This window comes from Sorghum bicolor, chromosome 5 (genome assembly GCF_000003195.3).
Source record: "Sorghum bicolor cultivar BTx623 chromosome 5, Sorghum_bicolor_NCBIv3, whole genome shotgun sequence".
NCBI lineage: Eukaryota > Viridiplantae > Streptophyta > Magnoliopsida > Poales > Poaceae > Sorghum > Sorghum bicolor.
In genome coordinates this window covers 36,560,308-36,576,914 of record NC_012874.2, presented here as the reverse complement: position 1 = coordinate 36,576,914, position 16,607 = coordinate 36,560,308, and the positions used below count along the sequence as shown (strand labels likewise).

The 16,607-nt window shown below is 44.8% G+C and overlaps 1 protein-coding gene across 1 annotated transcript; it reads left to right on the top strand.

Annotated features, from left to right (window-relative positions):
* LOC8064415 (phospholipase A1 EG1, chloroplastic/mitochondrial) lies at positions 5,748-7,449 on the top strand. The gene has a single exon (XM_002450666.2). The coding sequence runs from the start codon at positions 5,867-5,869 to the stop codon at positions 7,226-7,228; it is 1,362 nt and encodes a 453-aa protein (XP_002450711.1). The 5' UTR covers positions 5,748-5,866; the 3' UTR covers positions 7,229-7,449.

Here is a 16,607-nt window from a genome sequence, read left to right as displayed (position 1 = left end):
AAGTCCGGCAAGCCGCCGCCGGAGACTCCCTGGAGATGCTCTGGGGCGTCCGATCGACGATCAACGGCTGTAAAAAGAAGATACCCCTTCGCCGGTATTTTTGTTAAAGAAACCCTGAGAAACCTTGTTTTCTAACCCGCGGTCCTTGGCGCCCTGCGCAGGTTTCCGTGTTCTGAGTTAGAAAGCGTATTCTTGCCGACTGATTCAAAATACGTTTTCAGGTATTTACAGATTTGCCACTGAAATTGTTTTGCTCATAAAATGGTCATTTTAACTCCGTTTTTGTCCATCCAAATTGCGTTAGATTCGTTTCAATGAGCTCTACGTGTTAGAAATATTAGTTTACTGTTTTGAAACTTTTTAATTCTGCAGTAGCATTTAATTAATTATTTCTCTATAGGAAATCTTAGAAAATTCATATCTTCCACGTTTTAATTCCGATTTTCGTGAACTTTACGTTTATGTGATCGTAGCGCTGCGTAGAATACTTTGATAAACTTTTATATTTGTTTTACCACTGTTTGGTGTATTGTTCTAATTATAGCTTGTTTTCTTTGTGTATGACTGTCTACATTGGATTGCGTGTTGTTGATTGATGTTTGGGAATAGACGGTGAGCCGTACGTTGGTGATCAAGACCAATCCTTTGAAGACCAGCAGGCTCAGGAGAGCTTTGATCAAGGCAAGTATAACTTGGGATCATCCTTGTTACCTATACACAATTAATACAATATCTATCATATGCATATGTCCACCTTGATGACCTTAGTAAAATCATAGATGATTGTTATCCAGAATTCCTTGTTACCTATTTTGATATGCATTTGGGTAGTTTTGCTAGTGCTTGATTATAATCCATGATCTTGTAACATGAATGTTTGGATAAACAATAAACAATAAAATAAACTTTCTAGCAACTTGAATATAAAGGGTGGAAAGAACTCTGGCTTTGCTGGATTGATCTTGACCCTCCATAAGGACTTATCCCTTGGCAAAAGCTGGGACAACTCGTACAACCATGAGGGCTATATGGCTCTGGTTTTAGCTCAGTATGAGGACCTTTTTCTAGCTTGTTAGCGGTTACCTTAAATGGCGTAAGAATGGCTAGACACGTTGGGTATAGTGCGGCCTCTGTCCATGTGTATAGGCTGCGAGTCATGTGCCATGGAAGGGGGGCTCTATATCTGCCTGCCGAGTGAATCTAATGGCCCTAACTTGTTAGACGAAACCTTTGAAAGGCTTCATAGTGATCCCTGCCGACCTCCCTAGGAAGGGGGTTAAGAGACTTGCAACCTCGGGCGAAAGGGTAAATCATGACTCATGGGTAAAGATGTACAACCTCTGCAGAGTGTTAAATCTGGTATACTAGCCGTGCCCACGGATACGGGCGGTCCGGAAAACTGACGGAATAGATGGACACTGATGAACGTGAATAATGATAATAAATGATGGTTTATTGTGTTGTTTATATGTGATATTCTTAATTCTTGTATACATTGATCATGTGGTTATGGGATTAATTATGCTACCTTGATAATTGCTATCCAATAATTAAATATGCTATCTACATATAAAAGCTAATTGCAGTCAAATCAGTGTCAGCTATTTGAGCCTCATGAACCCCTGGTTATACTTGTTGAGTACGATATGTGCTCACTCTTGCAATTTCCCAACACCTCAGGTTATGATAATGAAGATGACTGGAATGAGGATTACCGTTAAGAGTACTAGGTTTGGAGTCAACCAGTCAACACTGTCCCTGTGTGGAGCTTCCGTCGAGAGCGTTGTTTAATATTATTATCATTTTTGTGTAAGACTATGTGATTTATTATGTTCCGCTATGTAATAAACACTGCAATGGTACAATTGAGATTTGTCTACTTATGTGTGCGACTATTCCTGGGGCACATATGAGTCTTTTATGCATCCTATTTTGTTTTTAAAATATGGGTGTGACAAATAGGGTGCTACATAAGCAAAATTGCTGACTTGGCAGGGTCATTAAACACCTATCTCATCTGATGAAACTCTTTCATTTAATGACCCTGCCAAGTTAGCAATTTTGCTTATGTGGCAGGCTATTTAATGTGCATGACACTCGCATGAAACATGCATTGAGACTGATCTAAGAGAGGAGTTTCATCACCATAAAATTTATGTGGCTCGGTTACATAGTTTATAAATAATTGTATCAGGGCACTCACAATGTAGACTCTATCATAGAGTCTAAAGTTATTTATTACCTCGAACAATGTGGACTTGAAGTCTAAATAAGACTTGAAGTCTTATTTTTTCTACCTCTTTCTTCAATAAATATGCTGCCACATTAGCAAAATACCATAACTAATATGTAATTAAGTGTTTTAGACTCTGTGATAGAGTTTTGCATTGTGAGTGTCATCTTAAAACTTTGCATTGAGATTGCGCTAATGGACGGAGCGAGTATTTAAGACCCACAGCGAGGATATTGTTTTTGGACCCGGTCGGTCAAACACTCTCAGCAAGAAAGCGTCTCGAACGTAGGAACACGCCCGCGCCAGTGCACTTCGGCGGCCACAATTTCGGCGGTCGCGTACGGCACGGCCTCGCGCCGTCCTCGCGCGCTGCGTGTCGTGCCGCGTAACGAGTAGCAGCTGCGCGGCCTGCAGCACGAGCGGGGGTATAATTAGTGCTGAGGTGACGTCGCTTGCTTTCGTCGTCGCGTGGGTCCCACGCCTCACGCCATCATCGGGCGTACAACCGCAACGTGGAGCCACGGAAAGGCCCCTACCGACCACCCGCAATTATCACATGGGTCCCTGGCGTATCTGCAATTTAATACTGCTCGAACCACGGGCCAGCTTGTTGTAGGCTTTCACTTTTATGTCTTCGATTCGAGTGGTTCGGTTGGAGGCAGTTTAAAGAACATTCTAATCATATTTTTTGTTCTTTCCGAAAGTGATTTTGCTGAATGGACAGGCCAAAGCTGTTGGAGCTCGCCATCCATGGTTCTTAAGAAATACTTCCATACGTATAAAAAAATCGTTGAACAGTGACATGGTGTGTAAAAACTAACTTTGTCTTCTTATTTTATAAAAATATTTATCAAAAAGTTATATATATATATATTTTATAAAGGTGTTTTTCAAGACAAATCTATTAATATAGTTTTTATATTTTTAAACTCAACAACTTTCAAATTATTCAAAATTTATATTCGTAATGTTTGACCAAAATCATGTACAAAACGATTTTTTATAAGTATAAATAAAATATACAATGGGTACGCCCTTTCATGCTGATTGGATAGACAACATTTAAAAGCAGCCAAAAGTGGTTGTAGAGGGGAATGACACTAAGGCCCAAAAACTTCTACCTCATCCTATCGAATGTTTAAACACATACATAGAACGTTAAATATAGATAAAATAATAACTAATTGCACAATTTACATGTATTTTGTGAGATAAATCTTTCGAGTCTAGTTAGTCCATGATTATAAACTAATTGTTATAGTTACATATGTAATACAATACCCAAAAACTATTCACGGTGCGAACTAAACAGGCCATAAACACTTTATTCTATGGATATGAATGATATTATATTGTGATAGTGAGAGGGTACCGCATCCACTTTATTCTTATATGTGTGTTGTAAATTAAATTCCAATCGCTCATAGCTAGAAAGCAATTAAGAAACATGTATATCTTTTTCATATTTAATGTTTCAAATGTGTGCTCATATAAAATCGTTTAAACTTCTAGAGGATAAAATTCAAACAAAATGTAGAAAATTTAATTATTTAACTTTGCCAATGTTGCTTAAGACCGTAATTCACATTTACACCAGATGTAAATACATGGTAAAAAAGAAAGATTAGAGGGTTTCATTGGATAGGCCAACACATAACATATACTCCCTCCATTGCAAAATATAATATGTTTTGACTTTTCTAAATCACTATGTATCTATACATAGTATATATCTAAGTGCATAGAATGGAGGGAGCAAGGAGCGCATGTGACTGAACAAAATGTAAATGGGAAGTCGTCGCTTGGTTTCTCATACAAAACAAGATCCTAACGAAAGACAACTTGCAGCTAAGAAACTAGCCACACCAAAACCATTTCATGCTATGCAATAGACCACTCGAAATGGCCCTTCATTTGTGCCTGCTATGCCTTGTAGCCATAGGAATCTAGTGCCTTTGTGCTGGGGTGGGAACACAACGTTGAGGAATTAATTCGGCCTTATGTGCAACCATCTAACGTAAGGGCGTGGTGGGAAGAGGGGGCGGCCAAGATACCAAGGCAGACATGAAGACACTTCAATCGGGTGGTCATCCACACAATGTGGAATATATAGAAAGAATGAAACACAAAAGTTTGGTGATGGATGTCCAATAGGTGGCCATCAAAACCAAAGAGGACAACGACCTATGCTCTAGAGTCTTTTACCACCTGACTTAGACCATGTAACTTATAACCTGGACGTGTGCGGTGTATGCTTTACTTTACTCTACACAGCCTTTGGGGATTCTAGTGCCGTTGGTACTTTTTGTACCTAAACACTCTTTCTTTCCTTAATGGAAAGGCAACGCTCCTGCCAGGTTCTTAAAAAAAACTTGAATATATATGTTGAATCCTTTTGTACCACTAGTACACAGATGATTTCTTTTGGTGGTGGCCTTTTATTTCTAGTGGCAGTTTCTCTTGATGTTGGCCACTAGAGTTCAACTGGTTCCAAATCGCCACTAGAAATCATGTATCTCTAATGGCGGTTCTTTAAAAAAATCATTTGTAGAAATAATTTAAAATTATTTTTTTGTGTTTTTAAATGATATCCTATGATGGCGGAGTGGTAGAGGAGGTTACACGCGAGGGGAGGTCGCAGGTTCGAATCCCGTTAGCCGTGTAGTGCGAGGTTTTACACAAAAAATATACTTAACTTGCGGGGGCGACTGGCTAGTGGACCATCCCTAAGATTAAAATATTTATTCCTATTTTTAGAACATGATTTATATTTTTTGAACAACCATTTCCCCTGGTGATGGTCTTAAATAAATTGACAGAGGAAATCCTATTTCTACTGGTGCTAATCTTAACTGAACCGTCAGTAGAAAATCTATTTTCACTTTTGATTTTGAGTTGAGGAAATCCCTTTTCTACTGGCGGTGATCTTAACTGAACCGTCGGTGGAAAATCTATTTTCATTTCAGTTCTCAGTTAATCGTCATCGGAGAGAACCATTTCGACTGGCCTTGCCCACCGGCCGATTCTCATTTAACGGTCAGCAAAGAGAACCATTTCCACTGGCCTCTTCCACTGACGATTCTAAAAAACGCAAGTGCAGTGTGTTTACAGCCGCTACAACTGAGGTTTTGTGTACTAGTGTACCCTTTAGCAGATATGGAAAATATGCATTTCATTGACTAAGATTTTATTCCTTACGAAACATTGTACTACGCCACGTAAATTGTTTGAAAAAAAAAAACAAATTAAAGCTTGAGTTTTAAATGGTGAGAGTTGGTGGACCTAAATGCAAATATGAAGGAAAAAGTTGAGTGAAAAGGAAAGGAGCCATCAATTCCACGCTGCTCCCGCTCCAGTCAAAGCCCCCAGCTCACAACGTGCAAGATGTGCTTTGCTCTCTCGCTTTCCATCTAGCCAACACGTCTCGCAAGAAAACGGACACACTCCGCGTCGGTCCTCCTCTCCCATATAAAGGCTCGCGAGTGTCACCTCCAGCTCTAACTGCCAACCTCTGAGCTCCCTCTCTCTTTCGTCTCTCCCCCATCTGGACCTCTCCCTAAGCTCACAACAAATAAACCGTGTGCAACTGCTGAATTACGAGGAGCTCCACCCGGTCGATCAGCCAGAAGAAGAATGGCCGTAAACCTCCCAGTATCTCAGCCTTCTTCCGGCCTATGCGTGAAACCCCACCAACAGCGGGGCCATGGCTCGACCGCCGCGGCAATGGCGGCCGTGGCCGCGCCGCCCTCCACGTTCGCTCCACAGACGACACGGCTCTCTGCTGATCCGTCCATCGCGGTGAACACCAAAAACACAACGCTGGCAGCAACGGTCGCCATGACTGAAAGAGTGACGAAGAAGAATGATGAGACGCTGGCGAGCATGTGGCGGGAGATTCAGGGCACCGGCAACTGGGCTGGCTTGGTGGAGCCGCTGCACCCACTCCTCCGGGCCGAGATCGTCCGGTACGGCGAGCTTGTAGCGGCCACGTACAAGGCGTTCGACCTCGACACATGCTCCAAGCGTTACCTCAACTGCAAGTACGGCAAGGCACGAATGCTTGAGGCTATGGGCATGGCCGGCGCCGGGTACGACGTCACGAGGTACATCTACGCAACACCGGACATCGCGCTTCCTGGAGCGGCGGAGCCTTGCCCTATCCGGTGGATCGGGTACGTGGCGGTCGCGTCCGACGAGACGGTGCGCCGCCTCGGGCGCCGCGACATCGTCGTGTCCTTTCGTGGCACGGTCACCGGATCGGAGTGGGTGGCCAACATGATGAGCTCCCTCGAGCAGGCGAGGTTCGATCCGTCGGACCCACGCCCAGACGTGAAGGTCGAGTCGGGCTTTCTCTCTGTCTACACCTCCGACGACGCCACCTGCCGCTTCACCTGCGGCAGCTGCCGAAACCAGCTCCTTTCTGAGGTGACTCGCCTGATCAACAAGTACAGACAAGAGGACATCAGCATCACGCTGGCCGGCCACAGCATGGGCAGCTCCCTCGCCCTTCTCTTCGGGTACGACCTTGCCGAGCTTGGTCTCAACCGCGATGGTGGTGGCGATACCGTGCCGATCACCGTCTACTCTTTTGCTGGCCCGAGGGTTGGCAATGCTGGGTTCAAGAATCGGTGCGACGAGCTCGGGGTGAAGGTGCTAAGGGTGGTAAATGTCAATGATCCTATCACCAAGTTGCCCGGCATCTTCTTGAACGAGAACTTTTTGGGGGCCAGGTTGGAGCTTCCATGGAGCTGTGCGTGTTACACGCATGTTGGTGTCGAGCTTGCCCTGGATTTCTTCAAAGCGAGAGATCCTGCTTGCGTGCATGACCTAGAATCCTATATAGGGTTGCTCAAGTGCCCTAAGATTGCAAAGGTGAAAAGAGAGCATCTTTTAAGCAAGGCAATGAAGTTCGTGCTTCAACAGAGTTTTGATACTTGGAGGTGGCAAATGGCTGCAATCCAAGTTGGTGAGTTAGTACAAGCCATGGGGTTGTAGATTTATACAGGGTCCAATTTCGTTCCCATTTTTGGGGGATATGAAACATACATGCCCTTGTAAATTCATTCATTTTGTCAATAAAACGAGGTAGAGAAGAGTGGAAATTAGAAAAAAAAATCACCAGTATTGTACATGAGAAAGGTAACAAAAAATAATCAAAACAATAGTGGTCATAGTTAATAGAAATACTTATGTCATCAATCCTACTAACAAAAATGCAAAAGAGATTTTATAAATAGGTTCAGCACAATAAAAATAGGTTTCTAGATGTTGCTGGCATTTTGGTTTGCCTCTAAAAATAGGTGCAATACAGTAAAATTCATATAATTTTTTAAAAGTCGAGTTGAATGAAGAAAAATTTAATATGAAAATTATAGTGCGCAAAGAGATCTCAACTTTGTAGTTGACATTGTTTTCATATGGAACTTTTAACGGCATGTTGTAAGATTTTTAATTAATACTGATTTGGGTAGTCGTGCAACAGCTCATTTGGGTAGTCTTTTACTTTCTCCAAATCATGTTTATTGCCAGGCTACTAACAAGTGATCATGTACTCCCTCCGTCCCCAAATACTGCTATTTCTAGCAGATTTCAGAAAGGTTAGTGTAGCAAACAAAAGACCATTCTACCCTCAATTAATTTGGGTACCACCATTTAATCATGCACGTTAAGCCATGGTTCTCTGGTTCCAACGAGCTGCATTTAATGCCAACTAAATAAACTCAAACAATTACAATGCGCCAAAGTACTACTCCCTAGAAGAAATTAAATAGGCTGGTGGACCACGGAAGTTTCGAAGAGAAATTAAATGGGCTGGTGGACTGAGTATGATAGTAGAAATAGCAGTATTTGTGGACGAAATTTTTTCCTAAAAACAACAGTATTTAGGGACGGAGGGAGTAGTTCTTTACAAAAGCCCTTTTGAGCTAGGCCTAGGTATCCATTCTAGGAGTTTGCGGATTGGTTGATGACCATTGGTAGGTAGTTCGCCATAACATCTTCATCTCCTCTCATCACTCAGACAGTGATCTCATACAAAGTTACCTACTACTAGAGGTTGGCCTTGCCATCATAAGTTCTAGGAGTTTGAAATTTTTGGGCCAAACTACCGTGCGGAGCTGATTGGTAAATGGTCGAAGACCTACGATGTTGCCTCCAACAGCCGCTTGGCCAAGATCGGGTTCCCCGTGGGCTTGGTCATACTCGTGTCTGTGATGCATCTGAGATACATGTCGCTCATTTCTTTTGTTTTTATGCACTCCCTTGGATCGACGTTGGCACTGAGGTGGTCGCAGAGGTCACCACCTGCCCGCTACTCCACTTCCTGGTCAGCACCGTGGCGACCACCATGGCAGCCACCGTGATTTGCTTCTCATCCAGCTTCCTAGCCTGCTCCACACCCTCCATCTTGGATTTGAGTGTTGGGTGGTTGGTGAAAGGTCCAAATATGATTAGACGGGGTTAATAGCCTATTTAAAAATCAATAAAACACTAGAGCCAATAGTTAGTATATAACAGAGCAATGCTTCCCTAGTACAGCGAAGGGATTTAGGCTCGGGCGGTAAGAGCCTTTAGTTCCGGCAATGGAACCGAGGCTAAGGTGGACTAAATGTCCCACCTTAGTTCCGGTTCCACGAGCCGAGACTAAAGATCCACCTTTAGTCCCGGTTAGTAACAGCAACCGGGACTAAAAGGTGCGCCACGCGGTGTGCCACCTGGCCTCCACTTTTAGTCTCAGTTGGTGTTACCAACCGGGACTAATTTTTATTTTTTCTTTTTCTTTTATTTTGGTTTTCATTTAGGGTTTACAATTATGTTATTATTATTTTCGAATGCGTATTGTTTGCTGCTATTTTATGGAAACGCGCACCTATAATTTATATAATTTAAAGCATTACATATAAATATACTATAAAACATTATATATATTATATATGTATCTATAGGTCCATAATATAATATTTACACATATGCATCATGGATAAAGTATTTACAACAAAATTTATCTCTGCCACTCAAGAATCGTACAAATGATCATCGTGATTTGGTTTCGTTGGCTCCTCAGGGTTGAAGTAGCACTCGCCGCCGGGATTTAGGTCTCGGTCGTTAAGAAATCCTGCAATTGTCCCTTGAATTCCTTTTAGGCGCACCGCAGTCAACACCTGCTCCTTCAACCACATCTCCTTTAACATACATTAAAGAAAAAAGTTAGAGGTATGAATAAGATTTCTTAAATAGCAACAAATAAATGAAATAAACTTATTATATATACATGCTACATACTTTTAGGTGCTCAAAATTAGTTCTTTTGGCATAGACCATCATAAACTCGCACACATAGTAGTCACACAAATTGTTGTCCGGTGTCTGCCGTAGAACCCACTGTACTAAGATAGGCTTTAAAAGTGGCGCTTTCAAATCTGGACAGTGTTTCTGCACGAACCCAACCCAAACCCTAGCAATAAAACGATCATTATTAATTATATAATACTGAGTTAAAAAAGCAGAATTCAATATTTAGAGATCGGAGTTACCCTTAGATAATATCTATCATTTCTAGGTAATCTTCGTGTGGTTTTGTCAACGAGTCATAGATTACCAATTGACATTGACAGAGATCAGTAACAATTAGTATTCAATGAAAGCTAAATTTGTGTGCATGTAGGCCAAATAATTATATATTTTCATACTGATCTGATTAATTAGTTAAATAGAATGTACACACGATAACGACACTTACTTAAAGTTATAGGGAAAGAGTATATATCTTTTGTCCTTTTAGTTGATCAATAACCTCTGTAGATTTCTCTCCGTTTGAGTTCTCCATAAGACATACGGGGTCTTCAGGTCTTTGAATACAACATATGGATCCACAAATCTAATCTCCTTGTCATTTCTAACTCTAAGGTCTCTCATCATGTTTGTGCATATATATAGTGAGTTTCTGTAATTAGATATACATATACATGATAAGTTACAGTGACATTATTGAAAGAAAGAATCACTTACAGAGAGAAGGAACTGATTAGAGATTTGTCAAGAGCGTCCATGTGGCATAGTTAGTGTATCTCATTAAATTGAATACAAATAATATCAACACCATGGAAGTAATGATAGTTTCTAATTGGGACGCAAAGATAGTCATCAACTTTTCTGACACATGCTACGATGTACCATTTGCTTAGCATGTACATTTGCGTTCCAAGTTTGCTGAGGGTCACAGGGTTGTATAGACTCTTGCCATATGTATATTCCTTCTGCCAATGATCAATTTCAGGAGCACTTTCAATTGGTGTCCCAGTTATCATTTGGGCTAAGCTAAGACCAGTTTCCGCAAAAAAAATTTCAAGCTCATCAAATTTTAAATCTGCCGGTATCTGCTGGTCTAGAACGTCGATGTTTGAACCATATTCATTTCCAATTACTAGCGGAGGCACTGATTGCTTTGATTGTTCCCCGAGCTGTGCTACACCCTTGCGTGCTCTTTTCTCTTTCTTCTTCTCTTCTTATATGGATTTCCTTAGAGTGCGATCATAGTCTGATAAAGACGATGATTCTTTCTGAGCTTCACACCACTTTTTTATTGAGCCTCAACCCTTTTTCATAGATCTTCTGGACATAGTAAGAGGTATGGCTTCTCAGAGTTTCGCTTGGCTTCACTTCACTTTCAGCATTAAATTTCTTGAAGAAACTGTCCACATCTAACTTTACCGAAGCATCTAGTTTTGCATCAGTCATCTCATAGGAATGATAGGTTGTTTCTTTTTGGAGGCTTTCTTTTTTGGCAGCGGGATGGCCGACACATTTGATTGTGTGGCCCGCCTCTTCTTTAAGGGTGGGTCCACCGATTTTCGCGCTGGAGCCACGTGTGGAGGCGATGGGGCGGCCGGTGGGGGGGTTGGAGCCCGAGGAGGTGGTGTTGGAGCCCGAGGTGGTGGTGTTCGAGCCCTAGGTTGTGGTGTTGGAGCCCGAGGTGGCGGGGTTGGAGCCCGAGGTGGTGGCGTTGGAGCCTGAGGTGGTGGCGTTGGAGCCCGAGGTGGCGGCATCGGAGACCGAGGCGATGTAGCTGTTGGTTGCACTCCCTCGTCATCACCCGCAGCACTATGACATGTTGATGACCACCTGTGAAACCAAAGAGGTATATGAGTAAACTGCTAACTAAAAGAATGTAAAATAAAGTTAGTGAACAAATGTATCGTCAGTTTTCATCTGCACCTAGGATTAGGTTCATGACGAGGAGGTGGTGGTAGACTACTCGGTGAAGCCTCAAGAATAACGATGTAGCGCTTGCGCCAACAAATGAAAGTCTTCTCTGCTTATGAGTGAATATTCCTTCAAATTTTGACACAAGGCACATGGACAACATATGAATCCATCCCGCTTGTTTTCCACGACCACTCTTAAGAAATAATGCACACCATCAATGAATTCTTTAGAGCGGCGATGGGCATTGTATATCCAATAATATGTCATTGTCTGCATTACAACGTAAAGTATTATAAGTTTCTAATTTTTTATACAGAAATTAAAGTAACAAATAACCTAAAATTTTCTATTTCTAATTTTTCTAAACAAGCAAAATTAAAATAGCACAAAAGTTCTCTATTTTTGTAACTAATCATGAAATGTGGTATGGATACTAGTTATAATTAACTAATTAACTCGATCACAAATTGCAAATTAAAGGATTATAAGTTTTTATTTTTTTTCTAAACTAATTAAAATAAAAAAGCCATAGTATCACTATTTCTCTAAAAAACGTGTCGATGATGTTGAGAAGATGAAGCTAGTGACCTCTTAAAAAAAACTATAAAATAAAAAACAATATACATAACACTAGGAAATAACATATGACGCTGCTAAATATTGAGAAGATGAAGCTAGTGACCTTTTAACAAGCCGATAACAGTGTAGAAATGATGAAATGAATGAATATCCGGAGATGAGAGCAAGAACAAGCAACTGCAAATGAAGAACATAGCAAAAGAGTGAGGATCGGGCTCGGCCAGGGGAAGAAGAATAGTTCAAATATGGAGAAGGACATTTAATCCCGGTTCCCATTACCAACCGGGACTAAAGTCCAACATTTAGTCCTGGCTGAGTGTGGGGGTATAAACCCCTATACCCTTACGGCTAGACTTGGGCCTGGAGGCTTGGCCCATCACGAAGGCAGTTCGAGGCTTGATCCAACTGCTCGGAGTTTCGCGCAAGGAAACAAGACGTGAGATCAAGCCGTATTCTGGTAGGTTAGAATATGAATTGATATTATGCTATCTATGGCAATTGTAGCCGACTAGGATTAGTTTCCATATTTGTAACCCTGCCCTCTGGACTATATAAAGGGAGGCAAGGGACCCCCCTAGGCAATTCATCAAAACACAATCCAATACAATCAGACGCAGGACGTAGGTATTACGCCCACACGGCGGCCGAACCTGGATAAAAACCTTGTCTGTGTCTTGCGTCACCATCAAGTTTGTAGCTTGCACACCGTCTACCGATAAACTACTACCATGGGTATACCCCAAGGTAGACTGCCGACTAGCTTTCGTCGACAGTGGCGCGCCAGGTAGGGGGTGTGCGTACAGCTCTCTCGACGAACAAGATGGTCATAGTTCCAGATTCCGCGGCCGTGCCTGAAGGCCTCACGTTCACCGTCGGCCAGATCACGTGGACGACTCATGGCGGCGGCCTCACGACCACGACTTCGGAAGAAACCCAGATCCGATCTGGGATGACAGCGACGTCGATTCCGATCACGCCGACGCCGAGCACTCGACCTTCGCTCCCTCGTTACAGGGGAAAGAAGGTCGACGACTCGAATCTTTTCCGAGCCCTTGATCACGCCGATCTCAGGCTCCTCGAAGCTTCCTGACTGGTAGATGGGATCTTGCGCCAATCTGATCAAGTCACGTCGGCAGACTCTTTCGTCTCCTGCCGGCCAACTCATGTTGTCACACACGAACAGCTGGGGACGTCTCTAACAATAACCTCCACCCCCACGGGGCGGTCCGTCGAGCTCAAGGCAGATCCAGACCAGAGTCCTCCTAACAGACTAAACAACTCGGCCGATCACTACTCCCGGCACGTCCAATCCCTTTTCAACAGGGCGGGCTGGTCACCGAGACAGAGCAGCTGTGGGGGTATAAACCCCTATACCCTTACGGCTAGACATGGGCCAGGAGGCTTGGCCCATTGCGAGACAAGCTCAGGGTTTGATCCGACAGCTTGGAGTTTCGCGCAAGGAAACAAGACGTGGAGATCAAACAGGATTCTAGTCGGTTAGAATAGGAATTGATATCAAACTATCTATGGCAATTGTAACCGACTAGGATTAGTTTCCAGATCTGTAACCCTGCCCTCTGGACTATATAAGGAGAGGCAAGGGACCCCCCTAGGACATCATATTCTCTCAACACAAATCAATACAATCAGACGCAAGATGTAGGTATTACGCCAACTCGGCGGCCGAACCTGGATAAAAAGCTTGTCCGTGTCTTGCGTCACCATCGAGTTCGTAGTTTGCGCACCGTCTACCGATAAACTACTACCGTGGGTATACCCCAAGGTAGACTGCCGACCAGCTTTCATCGACAGTGGCGCGCCAGGTAGGGGGTGTGCGTGCAACTTCTCCGGCGAACAAGATGGTTACGATCCCAGCTTCCGCCACCGTGCCTGAAGGCCTCACGTTCACCGTCGGTCAGATCACGTGGACGACGTGCAGCGGCGGCCTCACGACCATGGTTTCGAAAGAAACTCAGATCCGATCTGAGATCACGCCGTCTCCGACCACTCGCGTGGCGGCACCGAGCGCCCGACTACCGTTCCCGCTCTACAAGGGAAAGAAGATTGACTGCTCGGACCTTCTCCAAGCGCTTGATCGCGCTGACTCCAAGCTACTTGAAGCCTCCCAACTAGTAGACGGAGTCCTGCGCCAGCCTGATCAAGCTGCTCCAATGGATTTTTTCAAATCCCGCCGGCCAACTCGTGTCGTTACACACGAACAGCTGGGAACGTCTCTGACGGTAACCTCAACCCCCTCAGGACGATCCGTCAAGCTCAAGAAGGGAGATCATCCTTGCGGCCTGAACAACTCGGCCTCTCTTTACTCACGACACATCCAATCCGTTTTCAGCAAGGCGGGTTGGCCGCCGAAAAGGAACGGTCGTCACTACGTCAACATGGTGGCAATCCGAGAACTACGGGACGGACAGGCTTCCAGCACCAACTCGAGCACCGGTTCCGTCCCCACCGAAGTTATAAACACCGAAGACAAGGACTACGACCTGGATTTGCCTTCACACCCTCCGGGTTTCCCTCGTTTCCCGGTATTCCCCCCTCGGTGAGGAGATATTGTCTTCAACGTCAGCACCGACGAACCGGTCGTTGATGGAGAAACGGATGAGCAGAGGCAACTCCGCGAGCAGCGCAACGCCGATCGCGCCCGACGACGTGCGGACGAGCAACAACAAATTCCACCGCATAATCTCAACGACGCTTTTGACATGGTCGGGGACCAGCCAGTCTACAAGACGCCAAGCGCCAACGTGGCTGTTGCCATGGCTAATCTAGATCGGCTCCCTGATACCCCTGAGTGCCAAGGAGTCCGGACCAGCATCCGAGCACACCTGATCGCCGCAATGGGGCAGACAGCCACTCTGCTCAAGAGAGTCCAGGACGTCTCTTACACAGAAGCCACCTCCGACCAGACTAATCGTAGTCGGACCTCACCGCCTCCCAGCAGGCGTCGCCGTAGCCGCTCTCCCGACAACCATCGAAAAGATTCATGGCGCGACGATGGTGGTCGGGACACTGACGGTCACCGTGAGCAGAACCGCAGACGCGGTCAAGAAGTAAACCAACACAGGGATCTCCGGCACAACATCCCTCCCAAAGATGCCCGGGACCGCATCAACAGGCGTGCCACAGAGAGAGCAGTCCACGAAAACCTGCGCCGTATTGAGTACGATGCAACACACGGCCCCCCGGGCCTACGACAATTCTCCTCACACCTTCGCCAGGTCGTGTGGCCCCGCAATTTCAAGCTCAAAAAACTTAAAAAATACGATGGCAAGGAAAATCCAGAGAACTGGATCACTCTCTACGAAATCGCCGTCCGATCAGCAGCGGGAGATGAGCACGTCATGGCCAACTACTTCCCCGTAGTCCTCGACCAAGCTGGTCATCAGTGGCTCCTTGGCTTGCCCGAGGACTCCTTCGACTCTTGGGAAGAGCTACGCCAGGCTTTCATCGACAACTTCATCGCCACATGCGAGTAGCCTGGAAACAAGTATGACCTTGAAAGGATAAGGGACAGGAAGAACGAACCTCTGCGCGACTACATCCGACGATTCTCGGATATGCGCCTTAAAATCCCAAAGATTTCCCATGACGAGGCCATCTCTGCCTTCATCAAGGGCCTGCGTTTCCATGAAGCGCTGAGGAACAAGCTGTTGCGTAAACGGCCAACAACGGTGGCGGAGCTCCTCGCCACGGCCAAAAATTACGCCGATGCTGACGACGCAGAAAAACTAATCCGAGACGATGCGAGAGGTCCCGACCAGCCTCCCCGGCGAGATGACGGTCGCGGTCGCTACGACAACAGGAGCCACCGCCGCCCCGACAACCGCGATCACAGAGAAGGTTGGGATCGGCGGCGCGACAACCGCGACGACTTCAGGGGCAAGCGCCCTCGTCACCATGACCACGAGGTGAATACGGTCAAGCGCCCCAACAGGCGGTGGGACTACCAAGAAGATTACAACAAGACATTGAAAGGACCGTGCCAACTCCATCCCAAGTCCAATCACACGATGGAAGAATGCCGTGTCCTCAAAAGCATCTACACACAGCGGGCCGCTCAAGACGCCTCCGCCAAGAAAAATGGGAAGCAGGACGGACGTGGTCACGAAGACGGTGCGCTGATTGGGACAACAACTTTTAATTCCGGTTGGTGTTACCAACCGGGACTAAAGGCTGGGCTTTAGTTCTGGTTGGTAAGAGCAACCGGGACTAAAGGTCCCTTTTGCCGATCTCTGTCACCATAGCTGTTGGGCAGTGGACTTTTAGTCCCGGTTGGTCTCATCAACTGCGAGTAAAGATGTTTTTGTCCCAGACGCTGATTGGGCCGAGATTATTGTTCATTTTGGGGAACTGACCAATGGCCTGTTCTGTAGTAGTGCTTTTTGCTCTAACTCTAATTGAGGGTTGCAAGCCACCTCTCCAACAATTCTAGTTGCTATTATCTCTAAGTTCACACAATGACTAAGTCACTACATACATTAGAGTGCTACCCAAAGTTTCTATACAAGGAAATATAAAGGAGTAGAATAGACTTTTATATTGACGTGTAGAGGCAAGTGAACCAAACACAATA

Bases quoted from the DNA above. Each gene is read 5' to 3' on its own strand.
- LOC8064415 (XM_002450666.2), top strand. From the start codon at position 5,867: ATGGCCGTAAACCTCCCAGTATCTCAGCCTTCTTCCGGCCTATGCGTG.